This window comes from Colias croceus, chromosome 17 (assembly GCF_905220415.1).
Source record: "Colias croceus chromosome 17, ilColCroc2.1".
NCBI classification, from domain to species: Eukaryota; Metazoa; Arthropoda; class Insecta; order Lepidoptera; family Pieridae; genus Colias; species Colias croceus.
The window spans coordinates 5,456,751-5,475,796 of NC_059553.1; the positions used below are offsets into that span (position 1 = coordinate 5,456,751).

Consider the following 19,046-nt stretch of genomic DNA (forward strand, 5'->3'; position numbering starts at 1 on the left):
ATTATTTTAAATATAAATTAGGCAAGTGAAAAGCTTTTGGGTCAACAATTTTACTTCCCAGCTCGTCCATTAATATAATGAGACAAATGTAATAAATTTTGTTTCAATAAGTTTTGTTGACACCATCGTTACTTAGATATTTACGAAGCATGTCAAATTAGTGTGTGTAATTATATTTTACTGGTCACGACCAAAAAAGCTCAAAAATGCATCTTTATAAAGCTTTCATACGATACTTTTTTACCTATATATTTTACTAGCTGTGCTCCGCGGTTTCACCCGCATTGCTCCGCTCCTGTTAGTCTTAGCGTGATGATATAATATTATAAGCCTTCCTCGATAAATGGGCTATCTAACACCGAAATAATTTTTCAAATCGGATCAGTAGTTAATGAGATTAGCGCGTTCAAACAAACAAACAAACAAATTCCTCAGCTTTATAATATTAGTAGGATAGATTTTCTTTATTACAAACTATTACCATATAACAAACGACACAACTTAACTAAAGCAAACCAATTTCTAGCTTCTACTTGTCTATTTTAACAATTATGCAAATACACACAGAAATAGACGTAGGTAGTGTAAAAATGTCTCACGCATACGTGAAAATGTACGTTTACAACAGGCGAGTAACAATAAATAAAAAAATTACAGAAAGTATAAGAAAACATAATTATACTTACAAATATTAGTATGAAGAGTAACTTAACAGCTGAAACCATCTTGAATTATTTAACATGGAACCACTTAGAATATGATATTTGATTCACTTTATACTTCACTTGTCACTTATTTTGATCCTGTATTGAAAGATTAAGATACTTATAAAGCTAATTGATACGAATTTCTTAGTCTCTAGAGTAATTAATACACCTATATAATTTATTAATCATACTTCAAGAGTATGAGTTTTATTTGATATTGTTTTATTAGAGCTATGTGTCCAAATCAAAGTTTAATACCCAATAAGTGTCGAAGCTAAATGTTAATACAATACAGTAGTTTCACAAAATCGCTTTATTGTGACTAGCGGAACGCGAAAGCCGACTAAATACCTACGCACTTTGATCTCTTAATATGAATTGAAACGTATTTCTAAATCCCCATTGATATCTTTATACGCAGACCGCTTTGAAGGAATCGCACTAAACGTACACGTTCGCTACGGATTATAACATTAACATTAATTTGTCATAATTCAATCCTTTTGATTTGCATAGCGTAATGCAATTACCCGTATTTCAAGATTATCTAGCCAACGTCATTTTGAAGCTATGTTTTGCGGAAACAAATGGGTTTTGATTAAGAATTAGATATTTGAATATATCTATTATTTTAATTAATTGCGATGTTTTTTCAAATGAAAACTGTTGAAAAGTTTTTAAATATTTCCCGAAATATTTGCAACTTGTTTTTGTAATTGAATTGATTTTTTTGTCCTCGATTTTCATCAACAAAATGGAAAATTAGTGCAAAATAATTTGAATGCTTGATAAACAACCTTGCAATTTCTAACAAACTAATAAAAACGCATCTGGTACATAATATTTTTATGACGATAACAAAGACGAAATAGCGAATGCACATGCGAATTTTTATAATGAATTTGTTATGATAACCTGGATTAAGTGAATGCCGTGTAATATGCACATTGACCGGGATTCTTAAGATTTCCCTGAGCCCATAAAGCAATGGCTTGGCGCCAGATTTTCAACAGCTGTGCATTGCGTCCATAGCGTGCATATAATCCCAAATGTGCTATTATTGTGTACTGAATAGACTTATGATTGAAACATCAACCGAATCACATTATCCACCCACGAGATATTATCGCACAAGATTCATGTATCATAACTAACAACGATTTAAACTTTTGATTGGTATTATAGTAAACTTCACGAGTATGAATACGTGACTCGTTTTGCGTTTGTATAATTATACTATTGGTTGGAGAATTGTGATTTAATAGTCTTCATTTCATAAATTTATAAATAACGTTGGTAGTAATAACTTTTTAAGAATAGATAAATAAACAACAAAAGTTCTCTATCAATCTTCACAGCTTAAAATGTTTTTATTCAAGTTATTACCGACAACATATTTTTATGTTAAAGTTAACTCATATATGTATCTAGATACAGCAATATCCTGTAGCTCTTATTGTAACATGAACAAAAATCTCTACACAATTTTAGAAAGTAGAGATCCGTGTAGTTTGATAAAGTATACTTTATTATAAATATTATCTAGCGTGGTTACAAAGGCAATAAATAGTGGTCGTTTATCAATTTACAGCAAGAGACTGTTTAACCCTAATTTGGTCACGTGTCGCTGTCGAATATTTCAATTATTTTTATTATGATATTTTAACCCCGACTGTCACGAAACGTCAATGAAGAAAATCAACTGCAGGGAATAAAATTGAGGTTAGTTTGTAGTTTATACCGACGATATTTTGATTTAAATCGCTGTTTATTGTGATATCGTTTACGATGCATTCAGAAGCTCGCAGCTTACCTAAAAATAAAGTGTAATTCATGTATGATTATTTTTACTGTTTACTACAAACGTATTTTTGCATGTATTATATTAACACAATTGTAAACTGATTGCATTGTGTAATCTATAAATACATTACAAAAAATACAAACACAGACAAAAACGTTCAATCAAAAAAACAGTAATCTTAGCAGTGCAATGATATTTATGTCCATTCTTTGTTAACATGACATGTAAAGGTTACAGCTCTATTATGCAGTAGGAACGATTAATATCCACACAGGACCCCGAAGTCGTAAATCAGTGATGTTTTACAAGTGGACACTTATTTTGTAACTGTATGTATGACGTAGGTGTCTAAGTGAACGTGCTTTAGATAAGAAAAATATACGGACCTTTGTCCCGATGTTCAGTTAAAAGCTCTGCTATAATCGTGTTTTGCTCTAGCTAGAGTAAGAAGCTACTGATGAGCTTTTAGATGTGTTTTCGTGAAACATTTATTATTTAATAATAATTTGAAACATGAAACAGACATGATTCCATGAATTTTTCCCCTTTCGAGTGTTCCATGCTCATAATTTATGTATCAAAATGTTTGTCATATTTTGCGTATTAAATTGTGTTGTTATTACAACCTTAATCAATTTAACCACAATTTTTTCTACTGTTATTCTGGATTTTGTAAATTATTATGAAAATATATTATGAAAACAAATTAATCCGACGATTTGATTGAAATTTGAGCACATTTTAGTTCGTCACAAAAATATAATTAGCGCTTTTATGATACTAATAGCAATAGCCACTTCAATTAGATGATCGCTGTCTAGTGGTTTTTTCGTAGAAGTGTAATTAACTGATGACTAAAAATTAACACAATGTCGGGCCGAGAATGACTATGAAAAAATTAAATGGTGTCAACAACTGCGACAAAATATTATATTTAGTCGCCCATTAAAAACACAAGTACCACTTTTTTTTATTCACGGGATTATCATTTCGCAAATTAACGCAAGTTTTAATTTCTAAATATAAAAAGAGTTAAATAAAAAAACAATTTTGTTATTAGAAGCCGGAAATATCTAATTTAGAAGGAAGTTGTTTCAATCAAAGAAAAGTTCGTTTAAGGAATTCAATCCAACATCACAGGAACCATATTGATTAATTAATGGCGCCAGTATTCATTTTTTTTTTTCAATTAGATTGTATAAGCAAACATTTTCATGAAATAATTTTCCTTGATTTGTTGATATCAATGAATACTTTTAAGCAACTTAGCAAAAGTTAAAAACATTAATCGGCATTATAATAAAAAACACTGCATTTTTGACGACCGATAGAGTTAAGTGATTTTATTAAAAATATGTTAAGGATGTAAATCGTAAATTAGCGAACATTAAATTATTATGAAAAATAATGTTACAAATAAATATGATGATTTCTCATTGCATGTTTTAAAAATATAACTTTTATCATCCACCCACCAGTAACACCTCCACTTCATTACAGTCATTTTTAACTATCATCTCAGAAAAATATGAATCATATCTCTTTGAGATTCGATAATATCGTCTTAAATAGCCTTTTTCTAAATAATGTTACTTTACTTCAATTTTGAGATGGTAGTAAATTTATTTTTTTATTTATTTTTTTAACACCAATACAAATGACACACACATACTGACCCAGGCTCCTAATATAGTATTTTTGCTCACCCACAACATTATATTTCCTGTCATTAGAATTGCCTGGTAGAGATCGCTAGCGATAAGGCCGTCCTTTGCTGTTTTTGTTAAGTCTTATTGGTTAGTTATACGAATTATATAAGATACCAACAAAGACGTGTGTGGTATAATATTCCTGTAATATTTGAAGCGAGGACCATTTACAGAACCATTAGCAGTTACTAGAAACATTATATCGAGTGTCCCATTAATTTAAATACGCTAACTGCAAGCGTGTTTTATTTCACTGTTAGGTGTTAGTTGTTACTTTTATTCTTCTGTTTATTTATAACTATCGAGTTTCTCCACGTCTTGAATGAATTAATTCGTGAGGTATTTTTATCGCTCTACCAGCAGAAAAAATAACAAAGATACTAGATATAACACGTAGTTTTCGAAAAAAATTAATTTTGAAATCGAGCTTTTAATTCATATAGTTAGAATAGGCTCAAAATAAAATCTAGATTGCTAAAACTAGCAATAAAAAAGTAGTATAAGTTTTAATGGTGTGAATTTTCATAGATAAAGTTGAATAAAGTCAACTTTGTAAGGGAAATGCGCTAAAGGCATCGATATTCAAACTAAGCACAGATAATACAGCAAACAATAGCCTATTATTATAAACATAAAAGTTATTTCAGGTTTAAGTGTTCGCGAATGGGTGAAATAATATTTTTGAAAGGAAAGATTATCTTGAAAGGCAAAGCAGGTACTAAGATGCACTATGGAGATGTAAATGTGTGGTTAAATATTTACAAAACGTAACAAAATTGCATCTCTATTAGTATATTAAAATAAAATGCAATTCGTCTTTTGTGTGTAATCTCAACTAAAGTTAACCCTTGTGATTTAATTCCAGAAAGCAGCAAAATAAAAAAAGGAAGCAGTTTGATGGTTCACATTTGCGTGTGTTTCTATTGGATGCAAACACGTGTATGTATTTAGTTTAAAAAACATATTCTTTTTAAACTAATATTACTTCTTCATTTTGATAACAATCGTTCGATATCTAAAGCTAGGCTATAATTCTAAGACTGTAAACTGTACTTACTTACTCTAAGGGCTCACACAACCGAATATTATACAAAGATGATAATTATGTAATTTAATATTTTTCTGACTCTTATACAATTTTTAATAACAAAATTTAAAAACCTAAAAGGCAAGTGAAATTGTCGTTGTTGTAAGTAAAAATGCGTGTTGAAAAATAAACAATATTTTTTTACCTATGTTATGCATTTTTACTTTATCATATTTTTATGTTATTACTATAACGGGTTCCAACTTTACATTTCTCGTACGTATTATGTGTAATTTTTCATTGAAATTTTACGAACAATATAGCGCTAAGAAAATAATAATCTCTAGAGATCTGTATACAGCGATTACTGTTAGAATATTTAGTCTCGTTTATTTATTAAAAACAAATGTTTGAATATTTTGTAGAAGAAGCTTAAAAGCTACCAGCACTCCCTTAAAAAGTGCAATTACGAAACTCAACATTTGTCAGCAGCTATCAAATTAACATCGGATTGCCATTGACGGATTCGGTGGTTACATCACTTTACGTCTAGCCGGTAAGAGTAAGCGGAAATTTAATTATTTACTCTTCACTCCTCAAATTTGACGGGATTTGTTAACGAGGAAATTATAACCGCAACCGCGAATAATGTAGAACTTATTTATTTTGAATTTCAATGAACACATAGTATTTAACCTGTTTATCAATTTAAATAATCATTTATCATTTCGTTTTAGCCTAATTGCTGTTTTATTATATTTTTTTTTAAACGAACACCACTAAAAATTGCACGTATTCGATTTCTGCCAACTATTTTAACTTATACAATTCTCAACTAAAAGCTTTTCAAATCTAGAAACTTTACAGATTACTTAGAACTCCCGAAATTTCGTTAGATTTTCCGAAAGCGACTGTGCGCGCCGTTGTCGCGCGCGATCGTGCACTACTGAATTTGTCTATGCGTCTCCAGCACTCGCATATATGTGGAAAATCTTTTACAGCCCACTGCATACTAGTATAGCACGACTGCAGTCGCTCATATCCATAAATATCAAACTTTTATTACACCCGCATCTGATCATTGATAAAATCTGCGACTCGTACGACAGACTTAAAAATCGATAAGGTACGCATTTAATACAAAACTGATCCTCAAAAATCCTGTACAAACCAGAACTATTACCATCACGGTCAGGTATAATACGGCTTAAAGTTGTAGCAAATGCAATTGAACCTTCCTGACATTTAAGCTCATATTCTTTCGGAATTCCTGCGCATTTTAATAAATTTTTCCTTTATTGCAGCAAGTATAGATGCTCATTCGTTCGTGAGCGGTTTTGTGCATGTATTCACTTATAATGGCCGATATCATAATGATGCAATCATGTGTATTTCGTAGAGCGTAATTCGCTACGAAATTACATTATTTTGTTTACTGGTAATTTATAAAGGTAAATGAACCACTTCGTTAAAACCATGCAGGTACGGTAAATTGATCTAAAATAATATTATAGAATGTAGAATAAAATTATAGAGTATACCTATTATAAATTAACTATTTGTAGTTATAGGTACCATATGATGCCCTAAAAACCTAACGTATATTGAACCCAAGTCACATACACGGTACACCGGAGTCAATTTAAGTAATGATTTGCCCGTTAGAAATTATGTTACTGCATTTATTAGTACATCAACTCAACGATACGAGCATAAATTCAAGTTCATAAACTATACTTCGCGGATATTTTATACCAATTTAAACTGTCTATTGCCTTATAAAGAGACTATAAAGAATGAAATAGCAATTTCTATTCATAATAAGACGATCAAAGCACTAGTTAAACAAGCCATCGGAGTTAAGTGAAGTAACAGGCTATTAAAGTCCTTCTGCGGCCGCGGCGTGAACACCCGTAAATAAAGCTTTTGTTAGCACTTTATTGTCTTTTAAGGATTGACAAACAGCCTCGTTTAATAATCCTGTCAATATTCCCTTTGTGCGAATCTTTACTCATAATTCTGTTCCCTAAATAAGAAGGGTTAGTTTATTTTTTTGTTTAAACTGAAATATTGAAATTATTCTATCTCTATGGAAAGCATTTACACGTAGGTAACGTGTTTATAGTCAGGCACGCAAGAAAACTTAAGAAATATATAGGTATTAGGGAATTTGGCTATGTATAGATAGATTGTATTACATAAGGTAGGTACTATTCTAGAGCCCAGCATATTATTATATTATCTGTGCTAGAGCTATATCTTTCGATAATTATAAGGATTACTCATGTGTAAATCTTTTAAGGTCACTCTTTTCATCATGATACATCGGCAGTTACATTAGTATGTTAGTTTTATGAAATTACGTTATTTACGATTTAAATAATAGGTCAAGACTGAGCCGTGTTACTCACAGAATCCATATTATATTATTTATAGATGATCATAAAATCTCTAAGTCAAAGTCATTGACATAGATATAGGATTGAAAACTTTTTGCCATTCTTCTAAAAGGGTTATCATCATTATATGAAATAATAAGCTTACTTATAAATAAACTCGTAGCGCTATCGTAATAAATGTAGTTTGTTTCATAAAATTCATTCATGCTACATAATACAAGATTGAATGGACGGGCCTTTTCTTTATTTAAAAGTGATGATCATAACAGGAACAGATAGCAATTACCTATTAGGTGGATGAGAACTAACTCATACCTTCTCTACTTCTTTCTTTTTTGGTACTTACTCAATAAAAATGGAAATTATAAAGCGTAAATTTAACGTAACTTATTTATGTTATGACATATATAAATAGTAAAGTATAAATAAAGAGCTTGTAGTATAAATCAAATTAACATAGATAGGAAATAATAATTTTCTACATCTGTGCACAGAAATGTGCGTACTAATCCACATGTCAAAGAGAATAGATGTCGCAAGCTGTAAGGATAGCGTACACAGATCACGGGCCTACGTGTTGCAATTCGCTTTTGCGTAAATGGCTTAAGAATGCAGGGCTTTCCTCGTAACGATTTTAATCATTCTCAATAAGAGATGCATCGCTTCGTTTAACACTTAGAGTATATATTACAGTAGGTAGTATAAGTACTCTAAGCAAAAAGGAATATCGTACTTGTCACTTTGCGATCAATTTAAATCGAAAGGCAAATTTGGAATGAAAAAACAACGTGCAGGATGTTTCTTCGAATAGCAAAAAGCGTTCAATACATCAGTATATTTGATGTATCAAAATCGATATTTTTAGAAGTACATTATCTCCTTAACGTAAAATCCCTGTCTTAGAACCTATTTATCCTGATAGCATCTGATAATTCACTTCATGCTGATGCTAATTCCGATTAAATATATATTTAGTTAAAATTATTATTACCGTGATGCCCCCGGGCGGTGAGCGGGCCTTAATCGCCGTCATATCGCGATCTAACCAGGCGCCGGCGCCGGCCTTTGTAATTAAACATCTAGATTCACTAACCACGTAAACCTGATATGTGCGGAGACTGCAATGGATAGAATTTTGAGAACGGAGCTTTTGGTTGTGTAGAAGTGACTAGAATACAATAATTAGGGATACTTACAAAAACTGTGGCAACCTTAAAGGTAGAGCCAAAATCAATGCAGTTAGTATTAATAAACGTCTTGCCTATGTGAAGTCCAAATTTATCCTTGAAACTATTATTAGTATTATAATGTGAAATTGTAATGAAGTGAAGAGATCGTGAACGCTATCTACCCTTTACCTAATAAGAGGCAGTCTTACTCTACTGTCGTGAAAATTTATCTTTAGGTCAGTGTAGCTAAAGAAGGAAGCCATATCGTTCGAACTATTTGTATCAAATGTAATGGAAAACTAAATGTACGTATAAATATTTCCTAATAACATGCAGGACTCGTAAAATCAAGTGAAACGCAAAGCAGCATTACCATATAGGTGAAACCTCAAACACGCCGGCCTAAGAGCCTGCGATTTTATGAATAGCAATGGAATTCTCACCTTTGAATAATGCTCAATTACCATAAAGGTATGCAGTAAATATCATCAAATTGACAGGCATTTACAAATAAAAGCAATATTTTACCCCATATATGGTGGCAGTTCATAGGTGGCGCCACGTAAAATTCACGATGTTTTGAATTCATTAGTAACTTGCTAATCGAGTTATTTGGGTTTAATTCTTTCGTTTATTTCCATGGTCCTACTAATTATACTGCTAGAGAGAGAATATTTAATAACCCGTTGTACTACTGAATGCATCAATAACCAGTCTTTATCTAAAAGGGTCGCTCGTAAAATGCTCAAGATAAATTAAACAAATCTATTAAAAATATAACATTATCTTGATTTTAAATGGTCCAAATTCAATACCCAGAAAAGAACAATACGGTATATTTTAACTAGAATATACTATCACACAACATGTTTTCATGACTGAAAATTATCAGCGTAGCTTTCCGTATTCAAGGTATTCAAATAAATCACCAAGTAGTTAACCAAATTATTATATAAACTTTATAAATCGTTAACCAAAACAAAACTATAAACAATAATGACGTGGCCAGCTATCGAAGCACAAAAGCTATCGATTAGGCGGCACCGTTGTCACGAAACGCTTAACAGAGGTAATATTATCACGTAATAAAGTACAATAAGAATACTTTAACTAATTTACGGTTACGACGCGCATGTCCTTGGTCGCCGACAATGTTGCAACGATTCAACACTTTATAGAACAGACGTTGCTTTGACTTGCTAAAGCAGATTTCACATTATCTGCTGTGTCAAAAACGTGGTGTGTCACTGTATTAGAAGTATAAATATAAACACACCCTTAGAGTATTAGTTCAAACTATAATATCATATGACTCTATATTATCGTGACTCTTCTTTATTTAAGCTCAATTCTTTTCTTACAAAATGGAACAGAGTTTTTCTGAAGAACCTACAAGTCAAACTATAATTGCATGCTTCTAAAATGTGTCAGAAGTGGCAGAATCTTCGTGATAAGTAAGGTTATATAATTTATTCGACAAAAATATGCTGAAGTTACCAATAATTTATGTTTACTTCTGAGTTTCTGACCAAATCACTGCTAAATCATCTAGGTACTACGTCAACGGCTATTGATAGTTGATACCACATTAGTATTTGACCACTATAATTATTCCACGTTTGGTTGAGGCGATTTAACTGACACTATATTCACGGTTGCAAATTCAGAACATCCAGTGTAAAGTTGGCTTAAAATCCAACCAATTCATACAGTTTTATTGCAGTTACAACTAATAGAACAGATGTCGAATTCTAAAATATTGTTCAAGGCGGGTACGTACTTTGAGCTATTTCAATAAAGTAACATTAGTATTTGACTATAATTATTCCACGTTTGGTTGAGGCGATTTAACTGACACTACATTCACGGTTGCAAATTCAGAACATCCAGTGTAAAGTTGGCTTAAAATCCAACCAATTCATACAGTTTTATTGCAGTTACAACTAATAGAACAGATGTCGAATTCTAAAATATTGTTCAAGGCGGGTACGTACTTTGAGCTATTTCAATAAAGTAACAGTATTAAGAGCGTACATAAATTTGATTTAATTGACCAATAAATCCAATCTTCTAGCCGTACGAATGGATGCTATAAAGCTAACTACTACATATTATTATAATGAGCTAGGTTTTATTGTTATACTTAATTCAGGCGCCGAGTCTAGGCTTCTAGAGCCGCTGCCTTTAATCATCCGTAGCATGGTAATAACTATAGGACGTGAACATCTAATCCACAATTATTGCAAAACTACTTTGTAGAGCTATGTTATGTATCAGCTAAGCATTGATTAGTTAATATTATTTTCTCTTAAAACAAAGCATAGATATAAATCTATGCTTCTAGCGTTTAATATACATAAATTAAAAGTCCCTAATAACTTCGCATGATCCTTTAGTTTCTGTGATCTGTGTTCATGATCGTCAAATATACCCGCAAAACAAAAAAAAAAACAAACGACCCTATGTGCATTGTGCACGCTATTGACCATTTTTATTTGAAAATCAGGTCGACTTTAAAGTGAACTTATTAAGAATATAATTTTCTTTGTTATTTAAGCTTTTTATCAACATTCTTTGCTCACATACCGCATCACAAATATTAAATATCTATTAAAAAGTAGAAGATTTTGTTAATACCCAAAACTCATTGAAAGGTGATCTTATCCCGACATTAGTGGTCAGAATTAGGATATTCATCCATTGATTGATTACACGTTTACACATTGCGAAAGGTGTTGTGCTCGATCAAAGATCACACATTTATTTATAGATGCTTATAAAAGTAACTAGAATAGACATATCAATTGACCCTTGCGGTCTTCGTATTACTATTAACATCTTCCTAGAATATTGAAATAAGACACAAGGTAACTAATAAATTAGTTAAGGCATGCTCCTGTTAGGAACACAATACAAACATACAGACAGGGTTAATTACAGTCAACTGCAGTTTTATTATGTGCAACTATCTGATTTTGAAATTGAATAGCAGGTAAAGATTTCCATTGGTGGATACATAAAAGACACATTGAGCAGGTAATCTACAAGTCTTTCTTTGAGTTTCGGATTAAGAGAGAATTAAGGGGTGGTTTATTTCATTTTAGGTTTTCTGATACGATTTTAACATTTCGGCATTTGTCTCTTCTTCCTTTTTATCCCCTATCTACATTTCTACCCTGCAAGTATTACTTTCGGCAAACCTACCAAAGAAAAATAATAAATGAGACTTTGATAAGCTTATTTAATTAACAATTTTAAACCTGAAAAAGAAACAAAAAAATCAATTAAAATATCAATTAGAACTAAATTACCTTACACGTGCCCTGCACACAGATAGCTCTGAACCCTTGCATGGTGCACGGCGTTCCATCTGCTGCTAGAGATAATGACGCGTAGAAATGGTGGCCGAGGGGTCGACAGTTTAACACGCATGGTGCATCACCTAGCGATGAATAAGATTTTTTGGAACATAATTGTGTTAGATATATGGTACATAAGGCAGATCAAAGTAGTACCGTCTCTGGGTGAACAAATATGGAATTTCATTCATAAAAATTACATAAATAATAAAGCATTGTGAACGACTGTTCATTAGTTTGTTCAACTCGAACGAGCGAATGTACGTTCTATATAACGAGTTCTATGTATTCGTTCATTAGACGATATTATCTCAAATAAATCTCCGTAAAATTATTTCACTTTCAGTTCAGTTTTTATAAACTTAAATTAATAACATTTTAGCGGTTTAAAGGTTCGTATTAGTTTCATTCAGGATATAAAAATAGTTACGTAATAGCCAATAATCAAATTAGATGTGTAAATATCAAAATTCAATGTAAGTTTCGTATATCGTTCAAAATCGAAATTCACAAGCATTAGTAAACGCAACATCAACAACATCTTCCGTAGCAACTCTATTAAATTTCCAATTAATTCGCTAAGACGGTTTATAATAAAGATGCAATCAAAATCACATTACATCGACTATCCATTACAACTTATCTAGAATATGTTACTGATAATAATTAATATTTCACTTGCAGTCTTGTATTAATATATTCGCCAATGAACAAGTCTCTGTGCCATCATTCATATCTTATTATACCGTTAAATCCTGTACTTATAAAATAAGAAGCAGCATGCTGGTTGTAAAGGCGTAATTATTTTTATTTATTAACTTAAAATTACTAGTTCATCATTGTATTTTTTTATAATAGTAACGTTTTAAATAAAGCAAAGTTAAAAAATTAAAACTTTAGCAAAGAATATCACGTATTGATTCTAGCTCTTTTCATAGTTTTTTTGGTTTTCATTTGGAAGCAAAGATATGAATAAAATACATTAATAAATTCCAATTTTATTTTCTAACTACATCAAACTTAATTACTTACCATCTATATAAGGCACCCATGTATAGAATCTTCCCCGAAAAGGTCTCCTGTCGTAGGAAGAACATTGTTCTGCTCGCGTGTCAAGAAGACTATGTGGACACGGCTGGATACATATTTGTTTATTATTTTTAAGCCTCACATATTGAAAATAATATATATCCTAAAATAGTATGTTTTTTAAATATCTTATGAACTTAAGAAAAATATGACTACATGACTAATAAAATAGTATAATTGTAGAGCCACGAAATTGATTTATTTTTAAAATAAACTGCAAGAAATAAAATCCTTTTTTGTGATAAGTTATGGCTTATATCATAAAAAGTTTAACAGATGCTAGGGCACAGATTTTTAATTTATAAAAAGTTAGTAATTGAAATGCAGTAACACCTATCTCTACTGGAAATGCATGACCCTACCACGTAAGGTGAGCAAATTTCATGTTACGGTTAACTGAAACGTTATATTTATATTGCATACTAGCGGTCCGCCCCGGCTTCGCCAGAGGTACATAATTCGCAATAAAAGGTGTATGTTCTTTCTCAGGGTCTAAAGATTGTCTGTGCCAAATTTCATCAAAATCGGTCCAGTAGTTTATGCGGGAAAACCATACATACATACAAACCTTTCCTGTTTATAATATTAGTATAGACTAATATGTCATAGACAATGTGTGATTATGCATGTAAAAATCAATTAGTAGTCAATACTTTATATTTTATATAATAAGTATGATTTTCTAGTACACTTTCATTCAACAGGATTACATTGAACTAGTACATTCATGACTAACGCAATGCTTAAAGGAAGTAAGGCGAAACAAAGGCTGCTAATTGTAAATCAAAACGGGATTAAGAGACATAAAATTTTTATTGCGTTTTAAGTATCAATGAGGCGACATTGTTGAATGAACAATAGTAATCAAAGCGTTTAGTTCTAAAGTTTACGAAGCGTAATGTATTTCAAGGCGGAAGTGATTTGAATGATTATTATTAGGATATTGTTTGAAAAACCAAAAAAATGCTGGTTTAATAAAATTGTTAGTAGTTATAGACGACTTTAATAATGCATTATCTCTTCACTCTATACATATGAATCAGTGGATGAGTATCGAGATTCGTCCTTCTACTGAAAAAATATAATATCTAAACATTATTTCTTATTAATATCCAAAAAAATAAAAAGTCAAAAAATATTATTAAGATTATTATGAAACAATTATACCGTATAAAAATAATACAAACATACTCAGTAATTCAAAATATCCTATACACGATATTCCTTACCTTTGTATTACACTCATGGTACCGCCTCGCCATACCCACACAATCCTGTGGCTGTGCCTGTCTAGTAACTCGCACTGTTATAACTGGTGTCGGTAGTGTACTATTTAATGTACTAGGAATTCTGTAACAAACGATAGTATCTTATTTGCGTGTAGGTAGACCTTTAAGTTATCTAGAATTTGTATGAAAGTGTGTAGAGCTTTCAAAGCTCTCGCGATTGTTATGTGCGTGATCCGGAAATAAGGATACATGCTAAAGAATACCTTATTATTATTAGACAAGCTAAATAGATAAAATATCTTAATCATACAAAGTGAGGAGCTAATAGAATATAAATATTCCAACCGAAAGCTCTGAAAGTTAGCAATAACTTAAAACACAATTAGCAGTGATACTGTTTGAATTTGTTTGTTTTTTGTTTCATCTGACGTGAAACTAACTTAAAAAATGTACAAAAGTTCTATTCGTGTTCTTTGAAATCAATAATAGAATATTAAATAGATGTAAATATCACATACATACTCATATTTCCTGCGGTTTAATTGATCTATACCCCAATAAATCCTTGTAATTATAGGCGTATGATAATTTACTCTGAAGACGAAACAAAACCGACCGGCGAGTTAAAAGCCTTCTTAATTAAATCAACGGCACAAATAAAAAATGTATCTCCTTGTTTTATTTTTTTCGTATTAGTGAGGTTCTATCGGTATTAATTATTATTAGCGGTGTATAAGTAATCATGTTAGAGTTTTTTTTTTTTTTTTAATATTGTCAGACGTAGCTATTTAGATGTAATGGTTTAGTATGAGAAACAAAGAAATTAAATAATAACTACATATAAATTTATGTTCTTCATAAGTAAAATTATTTAAATTTATTTAGCTATATTTATGGATACCAAATCACTTTGAATGTACCCCATTTTTTTAAATGCTTGCACCCGTCATTGTCAAACATCGCAACAAGTGAATAAAACATAACATAACATGTTTTTACACAATAATGCGCTACTCCACTACTTTTATCACAAAAATTTGAGCACCTCAGAAAAAAGATAAATAAATTAAGGCAATAATATTTTTTATTCAAATTACTCCCACTAATGTCCAGTAATAATTTATTCCAATAAGAAGAACGCACGATATGACAAATGACTTCGAGTCTAATTTGTCTACAGAGTGTCCTATCAGCAGGATACTGGAGTAGAATGTCGTTAATGAAAGAATTTATAACCCCATGTACATAATATAATTTATCTCGTGTTATAATTAACGTGAAGTAATTACTGGTATCTTATAATATTGAATATATTATGATAACAGCACATTCTCGTTTTATAGGCTCTCTTTAATAAAATTAACCTCATGTGGTAAGATAGATAGTTCGTTTAATTCAAAATTGTAAGAACTATTTATCTTTTGTTTTTAGTATATTAAACAGCATTAATATATATATAGAGGTTATAAGTTCAAATAAAAGACATTTCAAGAAAATTGTACTAGGTATATTAATTTATCAGGAGTAAAAGCTCAAGATCCTTTGATAATTTATAAAAATCAATAGTCAGACATACTCCATACTAACAAAATTAATTATCACGAGGTTATTAGATCATCAATCTAATGCAGGCGTCATTCCTATCTTAATTAAGAGTGACTGCATTTAAATAACCTACTTACAATGTAACGGTATCTTATATCCTTATAGTATTGCTGTTTTATCGCTCAGTCTTGGATGAAATTGGAATTAAAAAATAATAATTATGTTAAAGACATGTATTTGTAAAGCAAATTGTTTCTAAAAATAAACATCCCTTATTTGGTATTTCAAAGTGTTCGATGACATTTGCCTAGAAGGGATTGCCATTATATAGTGGAGCGCCGTAAGGTTTATACCTCGGAATCCAGGGCCAGTCAATGAATCTTAATATAAACCTTGAAAATATGTTTTTAATAGTATATAGAAAAATGTTAAAAAAAAATTTTTTCGCGCTCTCAATTTTTTTTTTAATTATTATAAACAATTATTAATTTTTTGGAGTTTTCATTGATTTATATTAGTCAAAAGTCATATTTTAAAAAGAACAATTACTATTACAAACTTGAAAACTTGATCTTGGATCTGTAGGGACCGCAGATATACCGATGAAGGTCGGGTTGGAGAATAGAGGGGATAACAGCAGCTGTTCGGTATTGTTCATGGCGGGCCCTCACAGGATAGTACTTACACGTTGTAACTTGCTAGACTTAATACGTAGCTGTTGTTTTCGTTCCGAAAAATATTTATTTCAGACTAGATTTCCGCCCGCGGCTTCGCCCGCGTTTGCAAAGGAAAACCCGCATAGTTCCCGTTTCCGTGGGATTTCCGGGATAAAAACTATCCTATGTGCTAATCCAAGTTACCCTCTATATGTGTGCTAAATTTCATTGTAATCGGTTCAGTAGTTTTTACGTGAAAGAGTAACAAACATCCATACATCCAATAATTACTGAACATTACTGAGTTTTAAAAACTTTGAAAATAGTGGCATAAATTGTATGTACATATTTGTTTTTCATTTATATTATGCATATATGCATATAAAAATATAAGTTTGATATGTGAAGACAAAAGTGAATATTGTCGCAATATTTATAAAAGAATTGTAGGCGTGTTAGATATTTTAGTAGCTCAGGGAACTAAATAGGCTAAATATCACGTGGATTGTTACATGCGTTTAAAAACAACGCTAAAACAGACTCAGAGGGAGAAAAAAATTCATCCAGTAACAATGCAAGTAGATGCAGCAATGGAGCAGATTTTCAAATATACTGAAGAAAATAATTATTGTCAATTTTCACTCGCAGAATTAAAAACAACCTACAATCTATATCAACGAGATCGACGACGACGACAACAATGTACAATGATGTAACAATGTGTTTAGTTAATGATAATTTTTTTTTGTAACTTATTTTTTACGATAATCTAATAAATTAACATTGAAGTTACTCTGCACATATAATTTATTACAAATAAAATTAAATTTTTCACTATAAACACTTTTTCCCCCTTCCGCCTCTCATTTTTCAGTAAATTGTTGTTAAAAATTGTTGTAAATCGAGATCGGTCAATTTTTTTTTTTAACTTTTTTATTTGAGGTTTTAATAATGCAGTCTCATACTTGATATACAGATTCATTGACTGGCCCTGGGTTCCGAGGTTTGACCATTTTTATGCCTTACGGCACTCTACTAATAGTCAAACAAAGTACGTGTTTCTTGGATTATTAATTATATTAAATAATTATATTAATTATATAAAATTTAGTCCCTGATTGCATACCCGTTTACCTTATTATATAATAATTATAATAGGAAATAATTCAATCTCTGTACCAACGTTTAAATAATGGTTTTAAAGAACGGCCAAAAGTCATGGAAATCGAAAGACATGCAATATTCTATATGTAACTAGGTGTACAAATTACCAAATAAAAACAAAAATTAAAAACTGGCTCTCAACTTTTGATTATGTAAATACTGAACGTTTACTCTCTTAACTAGGACAGTTCTTTTCTCTACTAAAGTCATTCACACACTACACTCTAACACTACACTCTCACACCTACACACCACATCATGTTTTACGTCCACACACTAGGGTTAACCGAGTGGATTATTAACTATTTTTATTTTTTACTTTTATTTTTTATTTTTATTTTAATGCATGCATAATTATTAAATAGGTAATACAATAATCAATAATAATGTATAATTTGAAATGTAACAAATAATATTATAATAAATTACATGTATGTCTAATAAGCTGAATAAATTCGGGTATACGCCATTGTAACAGTGATATTAAATTAGTGTGAACACAGGCTCCTGAAAAACAGTTTACAACTATATTAGGAGCCTGGTTCATTAAATTTTTGTAACTTAAAATGGTGCAAATAAATTATTTATTTATATATTTATTTATATTCAAAATCTACACATAACAGCATATAGTAAAGAACCTTGTAAAAGCTGCCCGGAGATAAATATATAATATAAAATTTATATTCTGTCAAATAATAGCATACAGGGTTGAAATTATATGCCGCGGTCTCAAAGGTGCGAAACGTCAGAATTACAATACAAACGCCTTTAAACCTGCCACAAAGGTAAATAAAATGGATACTTTCTCGCGGATATTAACAATAACCGATATTGTATGTTTTGCGAATAGATAATAGTGGGCCATTGTTTTGTCGGTTTGATTCCCTGCGGAAGTATAACAATGGATACTTCGGCTTATTCTATAATGGATTTAAATGGGACCGGTTCTATATATTATATATGAAGATTTAATTTCTAAGTGTACAGGTAAACAGCCTAATATTGATGTGGACGGGGACCTAACTTATGACTATTTTAAACATTTTTGTACTATGTATGTATATATTATAAAACTATGTTATTTTTTAATACTCAGAATTTAACAAAATATTTGATTAACACCAGCCTACTTTGTTACATTATTAACAATAGATAGAATAGATGTTACACGAACCAACAGAATTTA

The 19,046-nt window shown here is 30.8% G+C and overlaps 1 protein-coding gene across 1 annotated transcript in view; it reads right to left on the reverse strand.

Moving 5' to 3' along the window:
* Nucleotides 1-19,046, reverse strand: part of LOC123698959 (thrombospondin type-1 domain-containing protein 4-like) — a 46,398-nt gene that overhangs the window by 10,685 nt on the left and 16,667 nt on the right. Inside the window, exons 5-7 of the mRNA XM_045645795.1 lie at nucleotides 14,493-14,613; nucleotides 13,207-13,309; nucleotides 12,127-12,257 (exon numbers count right to left, since the gene is read on the reverse strand). Coding sequence (XP_045501751.1) covers nucleotides 12,127-12,257; nucleotides 13,207-13,309; nucleotides 14,493-14,613 — 355 coding nt within the window. The remainder of the gene's footprint in view (nucleotides 1-12,126; nucleotides 12,258-13,206; nucleotides 13,310-14,492; nucleotides 14,614-19,046) is intronic.